General features: G+C 34.3%; 2 protein-coding genes across 2 annotated transcripts; one reads left to right on the forward strand and one right to left on the reverse strand.

Moving 5' to 3' along the window:
- The first annotated feature begins 237 nt into the window (after window positions 1-237).
- LOC145590743 (zinc transporter 1-like) lies at window positions 238-2,398 on the forward strand. Its single transcript, XM_081647146.1, has 3 exons — window positions 238-1,037; window positions 1,704-1,853; window positions 2,067-2,398. Exons 1-3 carry the CDS (start codon window positions 387-389, stop codon window positions 2,370-2,372), a joined length of 1,107 nt encoding a protein of 368 aa, XP_081503272.1. The 5' UTR covers window positions 238-386; the 3' UTR covers window positions 2,373-2,398.
- An 11,098-nt stretch (window positions 2,399-13,496) lies between these two features.
- LOC145590746 (pentatricopeptide repeat-containing protein At1g79490, mitochondrial-like) lies at window positions 13,497-16,209 on the reverse strand. The gene has a single exon (XM_081647147.1). It carries the CDS (start codon window positions 16,119-16,121, stop codon window positions 13,692-13,694), a length of 2,430 nt encoding a protein of 809 aa, XP_081503273.1. The 5' UTR covers window positions 16,122-16,209; the 3' UTR covers window positions 13,497-13,691.
- Window positions 16,210-17,197: the final 988 nt, after the last annotated feature.

Consider the following 17,197-nt stretch of genomic DNA (forward strand, 5'->3'; position numbering starts at 1 on the left):
AAAATAAAGGAAAAGGAAGTATCATATGGAAAGAGAGACCTATATAACAAATTGCTCAAACGAAGTAGCAAACAAAGCCATGGATCAAAAAATAACAAAATTTGACATCCCTATAATAATCACCAAATAATGTCGACATTTTCAAGATACTCTTTTATCCATAGTACCTTTTTGATCTCCCCTTTTTCCATCTAACATAATTTCTTTTATTTTAACTTCCTTTCTTAGTTCTCTCATGAACCATCCAATATTGTTATATGAATGTGAATGTCATTCCTTTTCTTCCATAACCCTACCATTCAAACTCCTATAAAAACCAACCTTCTTTCATAATATATATCTCAAATCATAAGTTCCCAAAAAAAAAAAAAAAAAAAAAAAAAAAAATGAAAAACATGGCAAAAACAATTTTTTACTATGTGCTTACTATTATGCTACTCCTGCCTGCAATGGTAGTAGCTGAGTGTAGTTGTGAAGCTGATAACTTACCCCGCAACGGCAAGTCCGTAACCCTCAAGTTTAAGTTAGGTGCCATAGGAGCAATCCTTGGAGCCGGAGCATTCGGGGTAGGGATTCCTCTACTAGGCAAACGGATATCCGTTTTACGGCCTGAAAACGATATATTCTTCATGATCAAGGCCTTTGCCGCAGGAGTAATCCTCGCTACCGGATTCATCCACATACTCCCGGAAGCTTTCGAGGGGTTGACGTCTCCTTGTATAGGGGAAACTCCTTGGCAGAAGTTCCCCTTTGCCGCGTTCATCGCGATGGTGGCTTCGATTGGGAGCCTAATGGTGGATTCGTTGGCAACAGGGCATTATAGAAGGGTTCACTTTGGTGGGAAAGAAGGTAATAAGGAAGTTTCTATTAATAGTAAAGTGGTGCATAAAGAGAGTAATGATGCACATGCTGGTCACGTGCATGTTCATACTCATGCTACTCATGGTCATTCTCATGGTCATGTTGGTGAAGGTAGTGATGAATTAGGGGAACAATTGAGTAAGCTTGAACTTATTAGGCATCGTGTTACTGCTCAGGTACGATAGTTATTTTTATCGCGTATTTACATATGTATCTATCTATCTCAATCAATTTTATTTCTTTTCAAAATTAGATGAAAACACATTTTAAACCAAGATGTCTACCGTACTTTATTACAGGTATAAAAGAAAATGTATTCAATTTTTATTTATATTAGTAAAATATTTGAAACACAAGTGACTAGACTACAAATCTAAGTATCTCAGTCAATTTTGTTTCTTTTCAAAATCAGATAAAATCATATTTCAACCCAAAATATTTACAGTACGAATATAAGAGAAAATATATTTAATTTTTATTTATATTAGTAAAATGTTTGAAACACGAGTGAGTGGACTACAAATCTTAGTATCTTAAACAAACTTTAAAGGGTCAAAAAGTTGAAACAAAGGATGTCATATTCTTCTTTACTCCTATATTCTTTAGCATTATTAGGTGCCAACTTAATGGTTACTACTTACTAATTTATATATCACACCTAACAAGTTTCAACTTTCAAAGTTCAAATTAATATAAAACTCTTAAATTTTGAATTCAATCATAAAAGTAGTACTATAAAGTTGCTAACAAACATGAACACACACCCTTCTTTTATACCTAAGATTTTATCAATAATATCTATATCTAGCAAATTAACTATTATTTGGATGGTTTTTATTCAGGTATTAGAGCTGGGAATTGTGGTCCATTCAGTAATAATAGGCATAACACTGGGAACATCTCAAAGGCTTGATACCATTAAACCTTTAATGGTTGCATTAAGTTTCCATCAATTTTTCGAAGGCATGGGACTTGGTGGCTGCATCACTCAGGTAAACAACTAAAACACAATTTATTCTTGCTTGTTTGGTATCGGTTTTTGTTTGCAGTTATCTGTTTTTTTAAAAACAAAAAACTGGAAACGAGAAAAAAGTGTTTCTATTTTTCTGTTGTCAATTTTTAATTTGCCTAATATTTGATTCATTATATGATTTTTTAAAAAATTATAGCACTCATAAATCGATGAAATCATCATTTTTTTACAGGCGAAGTTCAAGTCACGAGCTATGGCGACAATGGCACTGTTTTTCTCACTTACGACACCAATTGGTATTGGCATTGGCATTGCAATCGCCGGTGTATACGACGAAAGTAGCCCTCGATCACTAATTATACAGGGGATATTCGAGGCGGCTGCAGCAGGGATACTAATATATATGGCACTTGTTGATCTACTTGCTGCAGACTTCATGAATCCAAGGATGCAGGCAAATACTAGGATTCAATTAGGCTCACATATTTCATTACTTTTAGGGGCTGGTTGTATGTCTGTTTTGGCTAAATGGGCATGATATAGTAACATTTTTATTTTATTTTATTTTTTAATTTTCTTAGTAAGAAATTGGTTTAATTCATAATGTTACAATGTTACATAAATGAGAACGCACAACATTTATGCTCCTAAGACTATCATCACTCATGGTATAAAAATTTATACCATCCCTCTCTCTCTACCACTTTCTCACTCCTCCACATCATGTATACCACAATACATTATACTTTCTCCAAAAATCATCCCACTCATGGTATAAAAAAAGTTTACCACCACACTCTCTCTTTCCTATTTGTATTAATAATACACTTAATTTTATTATAATTATATTTCATTTTATTATTGGAAATAACTAATTAATATTTGTAAAGTTAATTAAATAAAATAAGCAATTTATGTAATAAAAAGTGAATTCGAAAAAATATATAAAACCATATCAATATGGGTGTCTATGTGTAGGTCTTGAAAAATTATGAACAATGGTAATTTTTACATAATCTTTTACTTTATAATTTTTTCTTAAAATGGAATTGAAAAAAAAAAAGAAAAAAATACATGATAACCAGGCCACATGGCGTGACCTGATTGGTTCATGTTTCACGGGGACCAAAGCAATTGTTTACCATGGGATGATATATACCATCAAATAATATAGTTTTATACCACCAATGTAGTAAAAAATTGCATGTTTTTGATGAGTTTTTACATCGTGGTATAAAATTATGCCACGAGTGATGATGCTCTAAGGAGCAAAGAACTCATTAGTTACTTCCTTTTGTTATTTTTCAATTGACATATTTCATTTATCACGTTTGTTAATGTAAAACTTTTATTCCTCATAAGTAAAAACAATAGAAATTATATGTTACTTATTGAAACAAATCTAACAAATCCCACGTGGATATGTTTTTACTTATATATACTTCACAAAAGATGATCAAAGAATGAATGATGAATAGTGTAAAAGTCAAAACGAGTCAAGTAAAAAACAATGGAGGAAGTATAAGCAATTAAGTAATATAAGGTAAAAACGCAATTCATTATTGTTGTTGTCATTGGTTTGGAAATCCCACCAAATTTTGTCATACGCTTTGCTCATGTTCGTTTAATGGTTATTTTACTTTTGCTTTCCTGATATTATCTAGCAACTCAATGTGCAATCGAAATGCTAATTGCCCTTCTTCCCAAGAAGAAACCCCTAAAGAAAAGTAAATACGTACTAGCTTTGTAGGGGGTAAGTGGACAAATTTTGCCAAATATTCATAGGCCGTTTTTAATGTTTCTGTCAAACTTTCTAAACCTTCCAATATTTAGAAAGATGTTCAAACTTGCAAATGATTATTATTCCTTCCAATTTGACAACTTTTTGAGTCAAAAAATATCCAATTCACGCGTATAATCAACTTCTCAATTGTACATATTTGTGATGAATGAAAGGATTAGTAAAAAATAAATAGAAAAATTGTCAGAAATAATGATCGGTATTTCAAATATTAAAACTGCATTTCGATTATTTTAAATTGACTTTTGACAAACATCTACTCAATGTATAATCATAGGTACCGTGTTTAATAACCAAACATGTGTCACATTGTCATTGGTTAGGATTTCCTATTTTAATTTTATCTTTTGTAAAATAAAAAAAATAAAAAAAATTGATTTTTGATTCAAAAAAACTTTTTTAAAAAAGTCCCATTTCCATTTCCATACCCATTCGGCCACCCTGTCAGCCCCCTCCTCCTTCCCGTTCGGCAACCCAATCGGCCCCTCTTTTCCGTTCCGCCACCCCATCAACCCCCTTCCTATGCCAACAATGCACCAACCACAATTGATGGTTTCAAGGGGCTGTCTGGCAGGAGGTTTAGAAATTAGGGTCAATGGGGGTTTAAGTGAGGATAGGGTGAGGAGTTTAGGTGGATGAGGTTTTGGTGGTGTGGGGTGAGCTGTTGTGGAGAGAGTGGGCTGATGGGAGGGGTGTATTATTTTAATTAGAATCAATTAAGAAAATTGTAAAAATTAAAATAAAATACCGATCACAATACAACACGTGTAATGATTAGCTTGTTAACCTAGTTTGCAACAGGTCACGTTCAATTTTGAGCAGATATTCGTGAATGGTCGTTTTATTTGGAATAATCAAATGGTCGTTTTATATTTGAAAGACTGCGACCAAATATCGTATTATTCTTGTCAATTTTTCCAAAGTAGATATCAAAAGAAACAATTGTGTATCTAACTACAATAAGTTAAGCTTGATCTAATGGTAAGCATTTTACCTTATAACTGTAAGGTTAGACATTATATCCCCCACTACGTACACTTTGAGGGTGGTAATCTCTTACCTTCGAGGGTAGCGTTTAAAATGATTAAATTAATTCCTCGATTATTTTAATCGCATCATTAGAATTTTTTCACTATTCATAATTCGTTCTTCTCTTTTGTGTTTTTACGTATGAAAATATGGTCGTGTGGAATTAAATAGATTTGTCTTCAATTATACATTACAATTATCAAAATTTAAAATATTTACTAAAATCAAATTATTAAATATCCAAATGTTTTGGATTGACAAGCATAAAACATTTAATAATGCAATTAGGAAAAAAAAAAAAAAAAAAAAAAAAAAAAAAAAAGGTTGTAACTATAAATTACACCATCGACCCCAAAGTAAGTGGGCATTATATCAATTAAATGAGTTTTTTTATTCCGAACAAAAGTTTATACCCAAAAAATTGGATAGATTTAGTTAACAGCTTATGCACATTGCCGTTGCATCAATGAGACAATGATGCGAGTTTGCGACTTCTGTAAACCTTGAACAAATTCTACTACCAGCTTATACCAAGACTTTCTTTTTTGAAGAATTTCACTACGGTAAGCTTTGCTTTAAAAGTCAAGTGTAAAAAGATTCTAGTTGATCAAATTTGAATAATGTGATCTTGATTGACTAAAAGTAGACATCAGCCAAAACTTTATTCTCTCTCAGTTTCTTAGGTTCCTTTTATTTGCTCCACATTCCTTTTTGAATGGTCCCTTTAAAGTTTAAACGTTATACATCACTACTTTACTCTCATAAACAAAATTGTTGGTGCTATTATTATTTTCGCTCGTCAACTTTACACAATCCACAATATAATAAAGTAAATTTCCACGTAGCAAATAAAAAGGGATGGAAGGAGCATTTAACTCAGGATCCTTGGGCATGTTTTCTATCGCTCATAAGTTGGCAATCTTGGTAATAAGCTAGGAAGGGCAGAGGCAGGTATGGCATGGTCTAACACGTATTTACCCAAGTCAGCATTGAGCGTGATGGGCGTGGCTTGTGCTTGCCATGGTTTTTCTTTTAACATTGGCCACAGTAGTCTGTAGCAAGAATACTACGAAAAAAATTCAACGTACGAACTAGCACAACCCAACATGGTGGTTGTTCCATGCCTGTTAACACTACATGAGGCACAGCCCACTGCCATACTAAAAAATGGCTAGTACTCTTTAATCTCTTAATTATTTGTTTTTTTAATTTAGATTTGAAGCAAATTACTCGGCAGTAACATGAATCTTAGTATCTGACACAAAAATTAACTTTTCTTCTTCATCTTCTATTTGATCGCCTTAATCCCATAAGTTGAGTCGACTACATGAACTAACATGAGGACTTTCTAGGAGGTCACCCATCCCAGTACTACTCTCAATCATTGTGGCTCATGTCAAGCAATGTGACAAAAATTAACCTATGAAATTAAGTAAATTAACTATAACCTACCTCCTTAAGAGATGATAGGGTTGTTGCCCCTTCCAAAAGAACAGTCAATTTTAAAAAGAAATACACCGCAAAAGTCACAGGCATATAAGATGGTTAATTTTCCTTGTAATAGCACCACCATTATTTTTACCCTTTCTAGCTTTGTAGGTACTTTACTACTTTAATTGATAATTTTATATGGTATTCTTTTCAGAATCAAACAGCTCAAAGCTTTAAGAACCCTTAATTAAAATAAATAAATGTATGAGATGAGATTCTCACCTTTGAAATACTGGTTCAACTGGCTTCAGAGTCTGAAGAACCCACTTATATTGTTTTCTTCAGTCGTCTTCCACCGTTCAATTAGTATGCTTTGACTACAACCTTTCTATTTGTGACAAAGTTGTATTGTATACAGAAATTCCTGAATCTTTTCCAAAGATGAATTCTATAGACAGTGAACGAGGAAAAACGCGGTTAAGTGGTTAACTCAACCCTTCTACTTCCACAAAGCTCTTCTAAGTTTCTAAGATGACAAATAATAGAAATCAAATAGAAAACATCAGAATTTTTAAAGTTGGACAGAATTTCAAAGATTTTATTGTACGTTAAACATTCATATCATTTATGAAAGATAATTAAGAATCATCGTGAGATTAAAAGGTTACCGACATACTGTAAGCTTTGGTTGTGCCCTCAAATCCCCAACGAATAGTTCATTGCTCTTGGTGGAAGGCGTATAAATAAGCTGAATTGTTATGAATTACCAAGAGAGCCGAAACATTCACTATAAAATCAGTTTCTGGCAATCAATCCTTACAAGACAGAGAATACTAACAGCTTAAATTATACCAGTAAGGCATTTAAAGACACTGTTTAAACAAGAAATTTGCAGGTTTAAAATGTACAAAACCACTTCAACTGTACTTGCAATGTGAAAGAAAGTCTAAATAGAAGTTCATATTTCAAAGCTACGAAATCCTATACATCAAGTGGTGATTAAAACAATATAAACAAATTTTCTTAGATTAATTTCAGCCAACTCCATCTACATGTATAACGGAAATATAAGAACAACTTCAATCCTATTCACTTAGAATCAGGTTATGAGGGATACGAGTCAAATAAGAAGCACACAATATCAGAATTATATCGATCATTTCTCAAATTAAAACAAAGGAAATAATCATGGGTAGTTACAGACTGATAACATCTTAACAATAATCATTAAGAGCAAGAAGCTACATCCTAAGTATCGTAATCCTACAGCGCAAAGGAAAAGAAAGCCTTGGAGCCAAAGCACATACAAGAAAAAAAAAAAAAAAAAAAAAAAAAAAAAAAAAATCACAAATCCTAAAGATACGCCCCACAAAACTTATTTAAAAACAGGTACTTGAAGTAATAAATCAGCACCTTAATGCAAGGCTTAGCTTGTTCCATAGCCCCACAAAATCGAATGGTAGAGCATACATTTTATTAGCCACCCTCAGGGAAGCCAAGTCATCTAGACTATGAAAAAAGAGCTGGTTCAGAAACTATTACTGAGCTGTACCACCTCAACGTGCATCAAACCGGTAAAGGCATTTGTAAGAAATTCACCATAACCTCAACTAATTAATTTCTTCCATGGTTATGATCATTGTTATAAAACAGTTGTTCAGTGCCTATCTCATCTGTTCAAGATTCTCCTTCGGATCTTACCATATAGTACAGGTTCAAACACACAAATGAAGGAGTCATGCTTCCAATAGTTGAATAGCTGAAGCTTGAAACTCTGTAATGATATTTCAAAACCCTGCCCCTTGTCTGGAATGATATCGTTTTGTCTGTGAAACTTGGAATTCACTCTCTTCTGGATGACAGTAATTTGCTAGACTCGAATGCTAGCAGGGCAACTCTTGTAACAAACTCTGTTTTCATCTAATTAGCGTTCCTTTCTACCAACAACAACAATAAAACCTTAGTCCCAAAATGATTCGGGATAAGCTAACATGAATCGTCTTAAGGAATCGTACGATATAAAGAAACGGACATAACAAAACCATCATTTAAAAGAGTTTGAAAAAAGGTGAGTAAAGAATAGCTGAAGCTTCAGACTCAAATGAAAAATTGCCAAGCTATTGCCCTGTGAAACTGACCAAGCATTTTGATCATCAGAATTATCATCTAGAAACAGATGGAAGAAATATCTCTTAATGCCCTCCAAATACTCGGCATCAAGCAGCATCTACCACAATGGCACCTTATTACATAGTATAAGCTCATATAAGACCTGTAAAACTGATGGAAGTAAAAATTCATGCATAATTTCTACTACATGAAGCCAAAGGTTTAGGGTTTGTGTGACTTTGCTTGCCAAGAGCTTATATTGTTAATTGCCTTAATTCTGTCTGCAACTCAGCAGTTGACAGCTTCACAAACCAGCTGAGCATAACAGGCCTAATCCTTCCATATATTATGATTTCCATTTCCTTTAAATACGCAGATTAGCATGGATAAGCATTTGCAGAAGCAATGCACAACTTACATCCTTACAAAATTTTCAGACGAATAGAGCGGTATTGATGAATTCTAGAGGATATCCCATCTTTTTAACATCCAGACAAGCATGTACAAGCATTTTCCTAAACAATGCAAGACAACTTAGATTTGCAATCCCTACCAAGTCTTCGTTACAGGAATTCCAATAGCGCTGTAAGGGGTTTGTGAAGAATTCTACACATCTAAATTCATTCTCATCCATAAACTAAGCCTCATTTTGGCAAATCACTTTTTTCTTAAAGGACTTGATTCTTATGTGTGTAGCCTCTTCCTGGTGTTAAAACTATTGCTTCAGTAAAGCAAACACAGATTCTTTCTTATTTCTCAATCCCATTGGTGTACTGTATGACAAGCCCCAATATCCACTATCAACATGATGTTGAGCTATAGCTAAGCATACACATCATGCTTCCTCACCTTTCAACATTTAAATTATTCATATTACTTAAAGAACATGTCAATGTTCTGTCTTCTTTGCAAATGATTTGTGAGCAGCGGCGCATTCTGCATCAAGTTCTTCCTTCTTCACCAAACAATTACCCCAAACTGATTCTCCCTGCATTTCAGTAGCAGATTCCCAAAAGCAAAATTCATGCTCCCTTGACAACCATATCACTCCATCTGCTATACTTGCCGGCCATGTTTTTCACCTCCCTCAACAAAAGAAGCAGCTTATTCTCTTTTCATCAGTCCATCAGTCCTGTAGTCATGCTCTCTAATATTATTTACTACGTATACATTCTGTGTATGCATGATTGGTGGGCATCTGAAGCTCCACAAAGACCATTTCCTCACACAAAGTTAGTCTCATCTCTCAACTTCAACAGCTTATACAACTCTTACTACATCTTTCCCTGATCATGAGTTTTCCTCAAAAGTGAAGGCAGGAAAAAAATGCCATCCTCATCCGTCCTTATAAATTAAATAGTGCTGCAGCACAGCCTTGTCAATTTAAAGAAGAACAAAATTACAATACTACACCAGCATCTATCATTGTCACTTGTCAGCAGGATCTTCCCCACAAGAAAATAGGACTAACTCTTGGTAAAGATGGCCAAGAGGGAAAAAAAAAAGGAAGGTTTGATGTCATCCGCTTAATCAATAAGACCTTTCGGCCATGGCATCCTTATAGTATTAGAAAGCACCCTGTGGCAGATAACATGTACATGTCTAGAATTCTATTGAGCTTTCCTTCGCAAATAGTATAACAGTATTTGGTATCAATAAACTTACTATAAAAGGCCATACATCATTTGATGTTGCAATGCACCCGTTTCCTGATACTCATCTAGATTTTCTCAATCAACTGCTATAAATACTCACAGAATTGATTTAATAACAGCTGAACCTTGTCAATTTCCAAAAAACTAGTACTAGCTAGATAAAGATAAAGTTTTTCCTTAAAGAAAAGAAGTAATAGAGACATAAGAAGAAAAAAACAAAGGATGTGAGAAACAGGCGGGTGAAAAATGTGTCTTGGACCTGCTGCCACCTGTAGCAATCATGTAATGATTAATCTGATATACAACAGCAATGTAGGCAGACTAACAAGGGCTATCTGTTTTGCAAGGACCTAAGAAACTAATAGGGCAAAAAAAAAAAAAAAACAATGTATCTATTATGCCTTGAAAATTGTATATGTGTTTTGAACAAACATGGGAAAAAGAAACCCGATTCTAGTCGCAATTAAATCTTTTACGATTGGTGTTTTTCGTCTCTAGTTTCAGGTTCGTCTTCAATTCCTCCTATCCGGGAACTAAACATAATTTTAAAATGAAAAAAAAAGGACTATTCTCATAACATGATACCTTGTACGATTTATACATCCCTAACAAGTAACCAATTGCCAGGAGACTTTGTAATACACTCACATTTCACTTTTATCGAGGGAGAAACAGAAAAAACCTCGGATTACAAATAATAAATAAATAAAATAAAACACAAACAAATAAAAAACAAAACCTTTGCCGGATTGCAACAATGCAACCATAAGGACAATCTATACTTGTTTCTCACCTTTTCACCATAAGCACAGGAAGTTTAAAAAGATAGCATGGTAAATCTTTGTACAATGCATCAGATGCGTATCACCTGGGCTTGTAAGGAGCACATTCATTTAAGAAGGTTGAAAAATAGAGCTTTAGGCCCGCAAAGGTATAGAGTATGTTACCTGAAATCAATCACAGGAGAGGCTGACAAAAAAATTGTCGTTACTGGCATGCACAGCAAAAAATTGCCGGTTCAAGTCTATGATTGCTCTGTCAATACACACCTGACACCCCATCTCCATTGAACCCTTTTCGCCATTAAATCATACGGAGTATTACTCAAATTAATTTTGCAAAACTTCGACAATGGGAATGTCTTTGAAAATTGGACATTAAACAATCAATAACATTAGTAATAATATTATGAATAGATTGAATACGAGATAGAGTATTCATAAACCCCAAACAGAATTACTTAAAATGATAATATGATGCATAAAAGATGAAATAGCTGGTTATAGAGAAAATGTACTAGTAGTTAATGTAATCTTAAAGATGTCTGATTGATGTAAATTATAATATGAAGCCAAATGCTAGTAGAGTGGCATGAGAAACACATAATAATAAATCAGTACAACATATATGAAAGGAGCAAAACACGACTAAAATGAGCAACAATGATCCGCAGGACTGTCAGCCGCAAACGTGTAAGAAGACATAAAAGGCAAATTAATAAATTTAGCTAAGCCAAACTCCATCCAATGTTCCCCTTCCCTAGTATCTTCATATTCTCAACATCTAGACCTTTCCAATTGTATCTTTAATGCTGCCTTTATCTAAATTTCAAACCAAAAAATTCTCATCTCAGGCATCTTATTTTGAACAAAAAAATAGTCACTATCACCCTATCTTGAATACCCTCATGATTATTTATTTTGTTTAGTTTCCACAACATAAGATATATATGAATCTACATAAGCACCCATAAACTCAGCTATTTTTTAGCTTCAAGTTCTAATTGGGCTTATTTGGCAAGGCCATATAGCAATAATTGGAAACAAAACAGAATTCATCAGCTTGTTTATAGGCACGAAATTGCTTGTACCAAAAAAGGAAAAAAGAAGTCCTAATGCTCATAGCCTTCGTATGGTGTGTGGATCCTTGAATATTTGCTTATTTCACTTCTATATAATTAACCATAAACATGTTGCTGCAGTTTTTATCAGTCAAAATAACAGAAGAGCAGAACAAAGTGTATGATTTTTTTATTTTTGATGATTCAACATTTCCAGCAGAATTTAGAGAAGACCCAACATAATGAAGAAAGTTGACGTGACATGTCCGAACCATAATACCATAATGAGCACATACATAAATCATTATATACTCTATTCCGAATAAGAAATTTCATAAGAAAAGGAAAGAAAAAGTTCAGAATTACCATCTTGCTTTTCTTTCAAGTCTTTTCGCCTCATCATAAACTGTTTAGCTGCCAGAAGTTATGATCACTTACAAATTGCCCATCAATAGCACAGCAGAATCAGCTTGAAACAACAGAACAGTCGGAGATAAATGGGACAACAGCAAAAAAAAAGTAATAAGATTAACTAACCATGCATGAAAGGTATGATGTGTACCACATAGATAATTACTTTTCTTGAACACTAAGAACAGGATTAAACGTGACTATTTCCCCCCAAACAATGTGATCAGACCATTTTTACATCATGCTTCCATAACATGGCTTGAGAAAGCAAAAACGATCAGAAGAACAAAACAAAAATAGCTTCTTATTTTAAGAACCTTACTGTCAAGAATGAATTTTGACCATACAGCTAAAAGTATGATGATAAAAGTTGTAGCAACACAATCACAATATAAAGTACTTCCATAACAACATATTATGATAGTATTCATGAATATATAGTAAATTTAATATAGAGTCAAAATTAAGCCAAAAAGTATGTGGCTCCTAATACAAGAAACAGTATCTTATAAAAGAGAAGGTGCAAGATTATACAATCAGAGAGATTATGTAGCAATAAGCAAAATTTATTAGAACAAACACAATATGCAGGAAATGCTGAACAACAAAGATTTTTGCATCAATTGAGACAATAAGATGCACATGCTATAATGCCAACGGTGGCAAAAACTGACCACAGTATTGTGGCCAATTTGACTGTCACAACATGACCAACTTGACACGTTAAATCTGCAGAAAATGCTGAACACAAGATTTTGCATCAATTGAGGCAATGAGATCACATGCTAGAATGCCAACAATGGCAAAATTAAGTCGTGGTAGTGACCACGACAATGTTGATTAGACAGTTACAAGACTCATCACAACATGAATATAATGTCAAGGTAAGCTCGATGACCATACTGTCACAGTAAGCTCGACATCTGGTCACGTTGCAGCACCCACAGCAAGGATTTCCCTGAACTCTAGAAAACCTGAAAATTCTTTGTTTCAACTTTTGTGAGGTTGTAATTTGTGTGATACTACCTCAACGACCAAAACCAACACTTAATTGAGCACCGAATTAAAACAGTGGAAGAATGGGATGAAGAATTTACCTTTTTTAACGGTGTGGTGATTTGTACTCGATGAAATAGAACAAGTTAATAATCAATAGCAGATCACCCACATTAATTCCTCTTTTTTTTTAGGAAAAAATAAATAAATAAAAATGTGATAAATAAAAACGTTGAATTGTTAATAGATGACGGTTAAATAGTAACAATCTTTTAAAACTCTATTCTTAGAAGCATAAAAAAGAAGAGAGAAAAAAAAATAAAAAAAATAAAAAAATAAAAAAATAAAAAAAAACCTTGTGTGAAAAAAATGTAGATTGACAAACAAAAGTAACCACAAGGTAATAGGATTTACATGGAACAGGAGAATGACATCCTCCCAATTAACATATATGAGTACCATCAATACAGGAGAACCAAAAACTTCTACTTCTATGTCTATAAACTAACCTTGTTTTTTTAAATGCCTAAATTAAAGAACAAATTAAACAGCACAACATTTCATTGATAAATAGGTACATACTATTCAAGACGTCTTCCCACCAAGAAGAGGTTTAGGTGGTGATAAAGATCGCATTTCAGGTGCAGAACTGGGGAATAATATATTCAACTTGTGCATCAGAATGTCAGCTCGGGATGGAATCTCATTTAATAAGAACTTTTGAACTATAGGTTTCTTAAACCATTCCAGGACAGAATCACCTGGAGCTCTCAAAACAACTTTACTAACCTCAAACGGAGAGTCAACTGAGCTCAACATCTGGGCAACCACAATCTTCAGAGTTGGCCCAGTAACAAGTTTGATCCTTCGGGGTACAACACCATAGTAAAGCATGCGTTTTCTAAACCTATGAAGGGTGTGCACGACAGCAATGAGTGCTGCTCCAACCGATAAATTTCTGACATCAAGGGACCAAGCAATATGCTGATCAAAGACAATTGCCTTTGGGAAAAGCTTATTCTCATAGGAGACCTTCCAAACACAACGTGCACGATTTATCTGTCCCATTAGAACAAGATAATTGAGGAGTACATTAACAAAGTACTTAGCTGCCCCTTCTTCTAGTTCATAATCAATTCCTTGGAAAAAATCCCGAACAAAGAGTAAAACTGGTTGTTTCCTTTGTTCTGGGCCAGTGAAAAGACCGCACATGAAGGCGTGTGCCTTATGCTTTGTAGCACTAAGAATGGACATTAAATGTTTCTCACTCTGCTCATCCTGACATCTGACAAGATGAGCTAGAATTGATGTGTAAAGTATCAGATCAACTTTTGCAGCTGAGTTCACGTATGTTTCAAGAAGAGGTTTGGCAGAATCATATAAACCATTTTTCATGCAGGACTCAAAAAGCTGTCGGATGATAAAATTATTAGTCCTTATCCCAGATGAACTCATGAACCGAAGCCATCTTAATGCAAGATCTACAGAACCATCTTTAATATAGACCATAAGAACATCACTGGCACTAACATCTGCAGGATAACCCATGGCTTTCATTTCAAGCAAAATTTTAGCAGCCACATCCACCAGCTTCTTACTGGCTACAAGGGTCAAAAGTGCAGTGTAAGTACTGAGTGTCGGTCTTAAACCTGCATTTGTCATTGAGTTATAGAGCTTCATGGCAGGATCCACTTGTCCAGAGGCAGCATGCATTTCTAATAGGCAAGAGTAGGTAGAGGGCGTAGGCAGGAACCCTGCTCTCTCCATGTCCTGGAAAACAGACATTGCGGTCTCAAGCTTTCCTGATTTTGCATGAGATTCAACAACCATCGTATAAAGTCCGTAATTTGGCCTGAAACCAGCTTTTTTCATTTCATCCCAAATCCGAAGAGCTGCTTCTAATTTTCCAGCCTTGACATAAGACTCTATTAGTGAAACAAACATAGTGGCTGATGGCCTATATCCAAAGCCCTGCATTTCCATATACAGCTTCATTGACATATCCAGCCTCCCTGCCTTCCCCATCAAATCAACAAATGATGCAAATATAGAAAAACTAGGACGAAATTTCCTCTCCTTCATCTCTTGAAAAAGCTTAATAGCAGCATCTAGACGACCAGATCGTGCCAAGCTAGGTATCATTAACTCATATGTTGAACTATCTAATGAACATCCACTTGCTTCCATACCCTCATACACTTCAACCGCCTTATAAGGCAAACCCTTGTTCAAAAATGAGGTTATCAAATGATTATAAGTTTGTGTCTCAACCTTACAACCAGCTTCCTGAATCTTCTTAAAACAACAATATGACACCTCTAATTTTTCAGCTTTAGCTAAATACTGAATTACACGATTATAAGCACTAAAAGAAGAATTACCATTATCAACATAATCGCGAATCATCTCATCAAACAATGATTGTATTTTATCATAATCTCTACTTTTATTCAATTCATCCAACAACAACAAGTAACATTCATCATTTGGAACATACCATTGTTGCCTCTTTGCCCATTGGAACAAGCTAGCCGCCATTTCGCCATCATTGATTATCTTCATAGCTTGAATTACCTGCGTCATATTGGGAACAAATTGAAGTTTGTCCAATTGGGTTTCCATCTCAGGCCCCCATTTCCACCTCCTCACCATCTCCACAAGTTTTGCAACTGCAGAAGCATTCAGAAATGGTTTCTTAACCCCACCTGACATTACATGATCATCAACACCCGGTTCGACAGAACGAACGCCTTTACCGGTGTAAAGAACACCTCCCTTCTCATCTAAATACTCTATTTCCTCAGTCCATTCACCCGAATTCGGCTTCCCAGAGCAGTAACTTCGAACAAATTCGGGGGTTTTGAGCCTGCTAACAATCGAACTGAACAACCTATTATGCTCATTTTCCACAATGTCGCCTGAAATGGGGTTATGCACATAAAATGGTGCTGCAGAAGTGGGATTTTTGCGGCTGAGAGTGAGATTTCTCCGCCATAGAACTCTGCAACGAAACATGGACGGATAGTAGGGGAATTATTGATTGAATTGCAAATGAAGAGATCAGATTACTGGAGTTCTTGCTTGCACCGAATATGCTAAAACCCTAAACCGTGTGTTAGAAAAAAAAACCAATGGTTAGCCCGGGCGTTTCTCGAGTTACTACTTTTACTTGCAAATATTCCCTCCGTTTTAAATACTAATTCTATTTTTTCATGTGCAGAATTTTAGGAAAAATTGGAGAAAAGTAATAAAATGTGGAGGTAGTAGGGTTAGTGGAAGGTAAATTGAAAGAGAAAATCTAAATTAGGTTCCATTAGTTGAGAGAAATGAATTAAATATTGTAAAAACTTTCCAAATAAGGAAATAGAGCAAGTATTTAAAAACGGTCGCTAATGGAAAGTGAAGCAAATATTTAAAAACGGAGGGAGTAGCATCTAATAGCATTTCCAATGATAATTGTAGCTTGCTTTGCCACGTCAACTTTTAAAGCTACAACATTTTTAAGCTACAAAGTAATTTAATGGTAAGCTACAAGAAGTTATAACTTGTTTTGCCACATCAATATTTCAAGCTATAAAGTATTCCAATGATTGGCTATAAAATTTTGTAGCTTGCATGTAATACTTTATTTACTACACTATATGAACTGAAAATTTCAATGCTGATTTACTTACTTTTACCAAAAAAAAATTCCAATAATATAATTTCATAAGTTGTGTCCACTATCAATATTAAAATTTACTCAAATAATATAATTTCATATAAGTTGTATTGTACTCGTACTATGAGATGGCATGCTTGCGATTTGATTATTTGAGCTTATATGAAGTATTAAATATTTTCATCAAGAGTATTGATAATTTTTTTCCCTAAATTTATTAGCATATTTTGTAATCAACATTTGACAATACACTAAATAAAACTAATTAACAAAACAACATTCCTTATTTAAAATTAAAATAAAATAAATCAAATCAAATCAAACTTAACTAAGACCAATTCAAGTTATAGCTACCAAAATGTGACCAAATATGCTCCACTAAATCAGCCTTTAGCTGATGATGCATTTGTCTATCTCGGATTGTTGCATC

The sequence above is a fragment of the Chenopodium album genome, chromosome 18, assembly GCF_948465745.1.
Source record: "Chenopodium album chromosome 18, dcCheAlbu1.1, whole genome shotgun sequence".
NCBI classification, from domain to species: domain Eukaryota; kingdom Viridiplantae; phylum Streptophyta; class Magnoliopsida; order Caryophyllales; family Amaranthaceae; genus Chenopodium; species Chenopodium album.

Excerpts from the sequence above, each read along its gene's own strand:
- LOC145590743 (XM_081647146.1), top strand. The coding sequence starts at position 387 with ATGAAAAACATGGCAAAAACAATTTTTTACTATGTGCTTACTATTATG. Across the intron at positions 1,038-1,703 it reads GGCATCGTGTTACTGCTCAG|GTATTAGAGCTGGGAATTGT; the intron begins GTACGATAGTTA and ends GTTTTTATTCAG. Across the intron at positions 1,854-2,066 it reads TTGGTGGCTGCATCACTCAG|GCGAAGTTCAAGTCACGAGC; the intron begins GTAAACAACTAA and ends ATTTTTTTACAG.
- LOC145590746 (XM_081647147.1), bottom strand. The coding sequence starts at position 16,121 with ATGTTTCGTTGCAGAGTTCTATGGCGGAGAAATCTCACTCTCAGCCGC.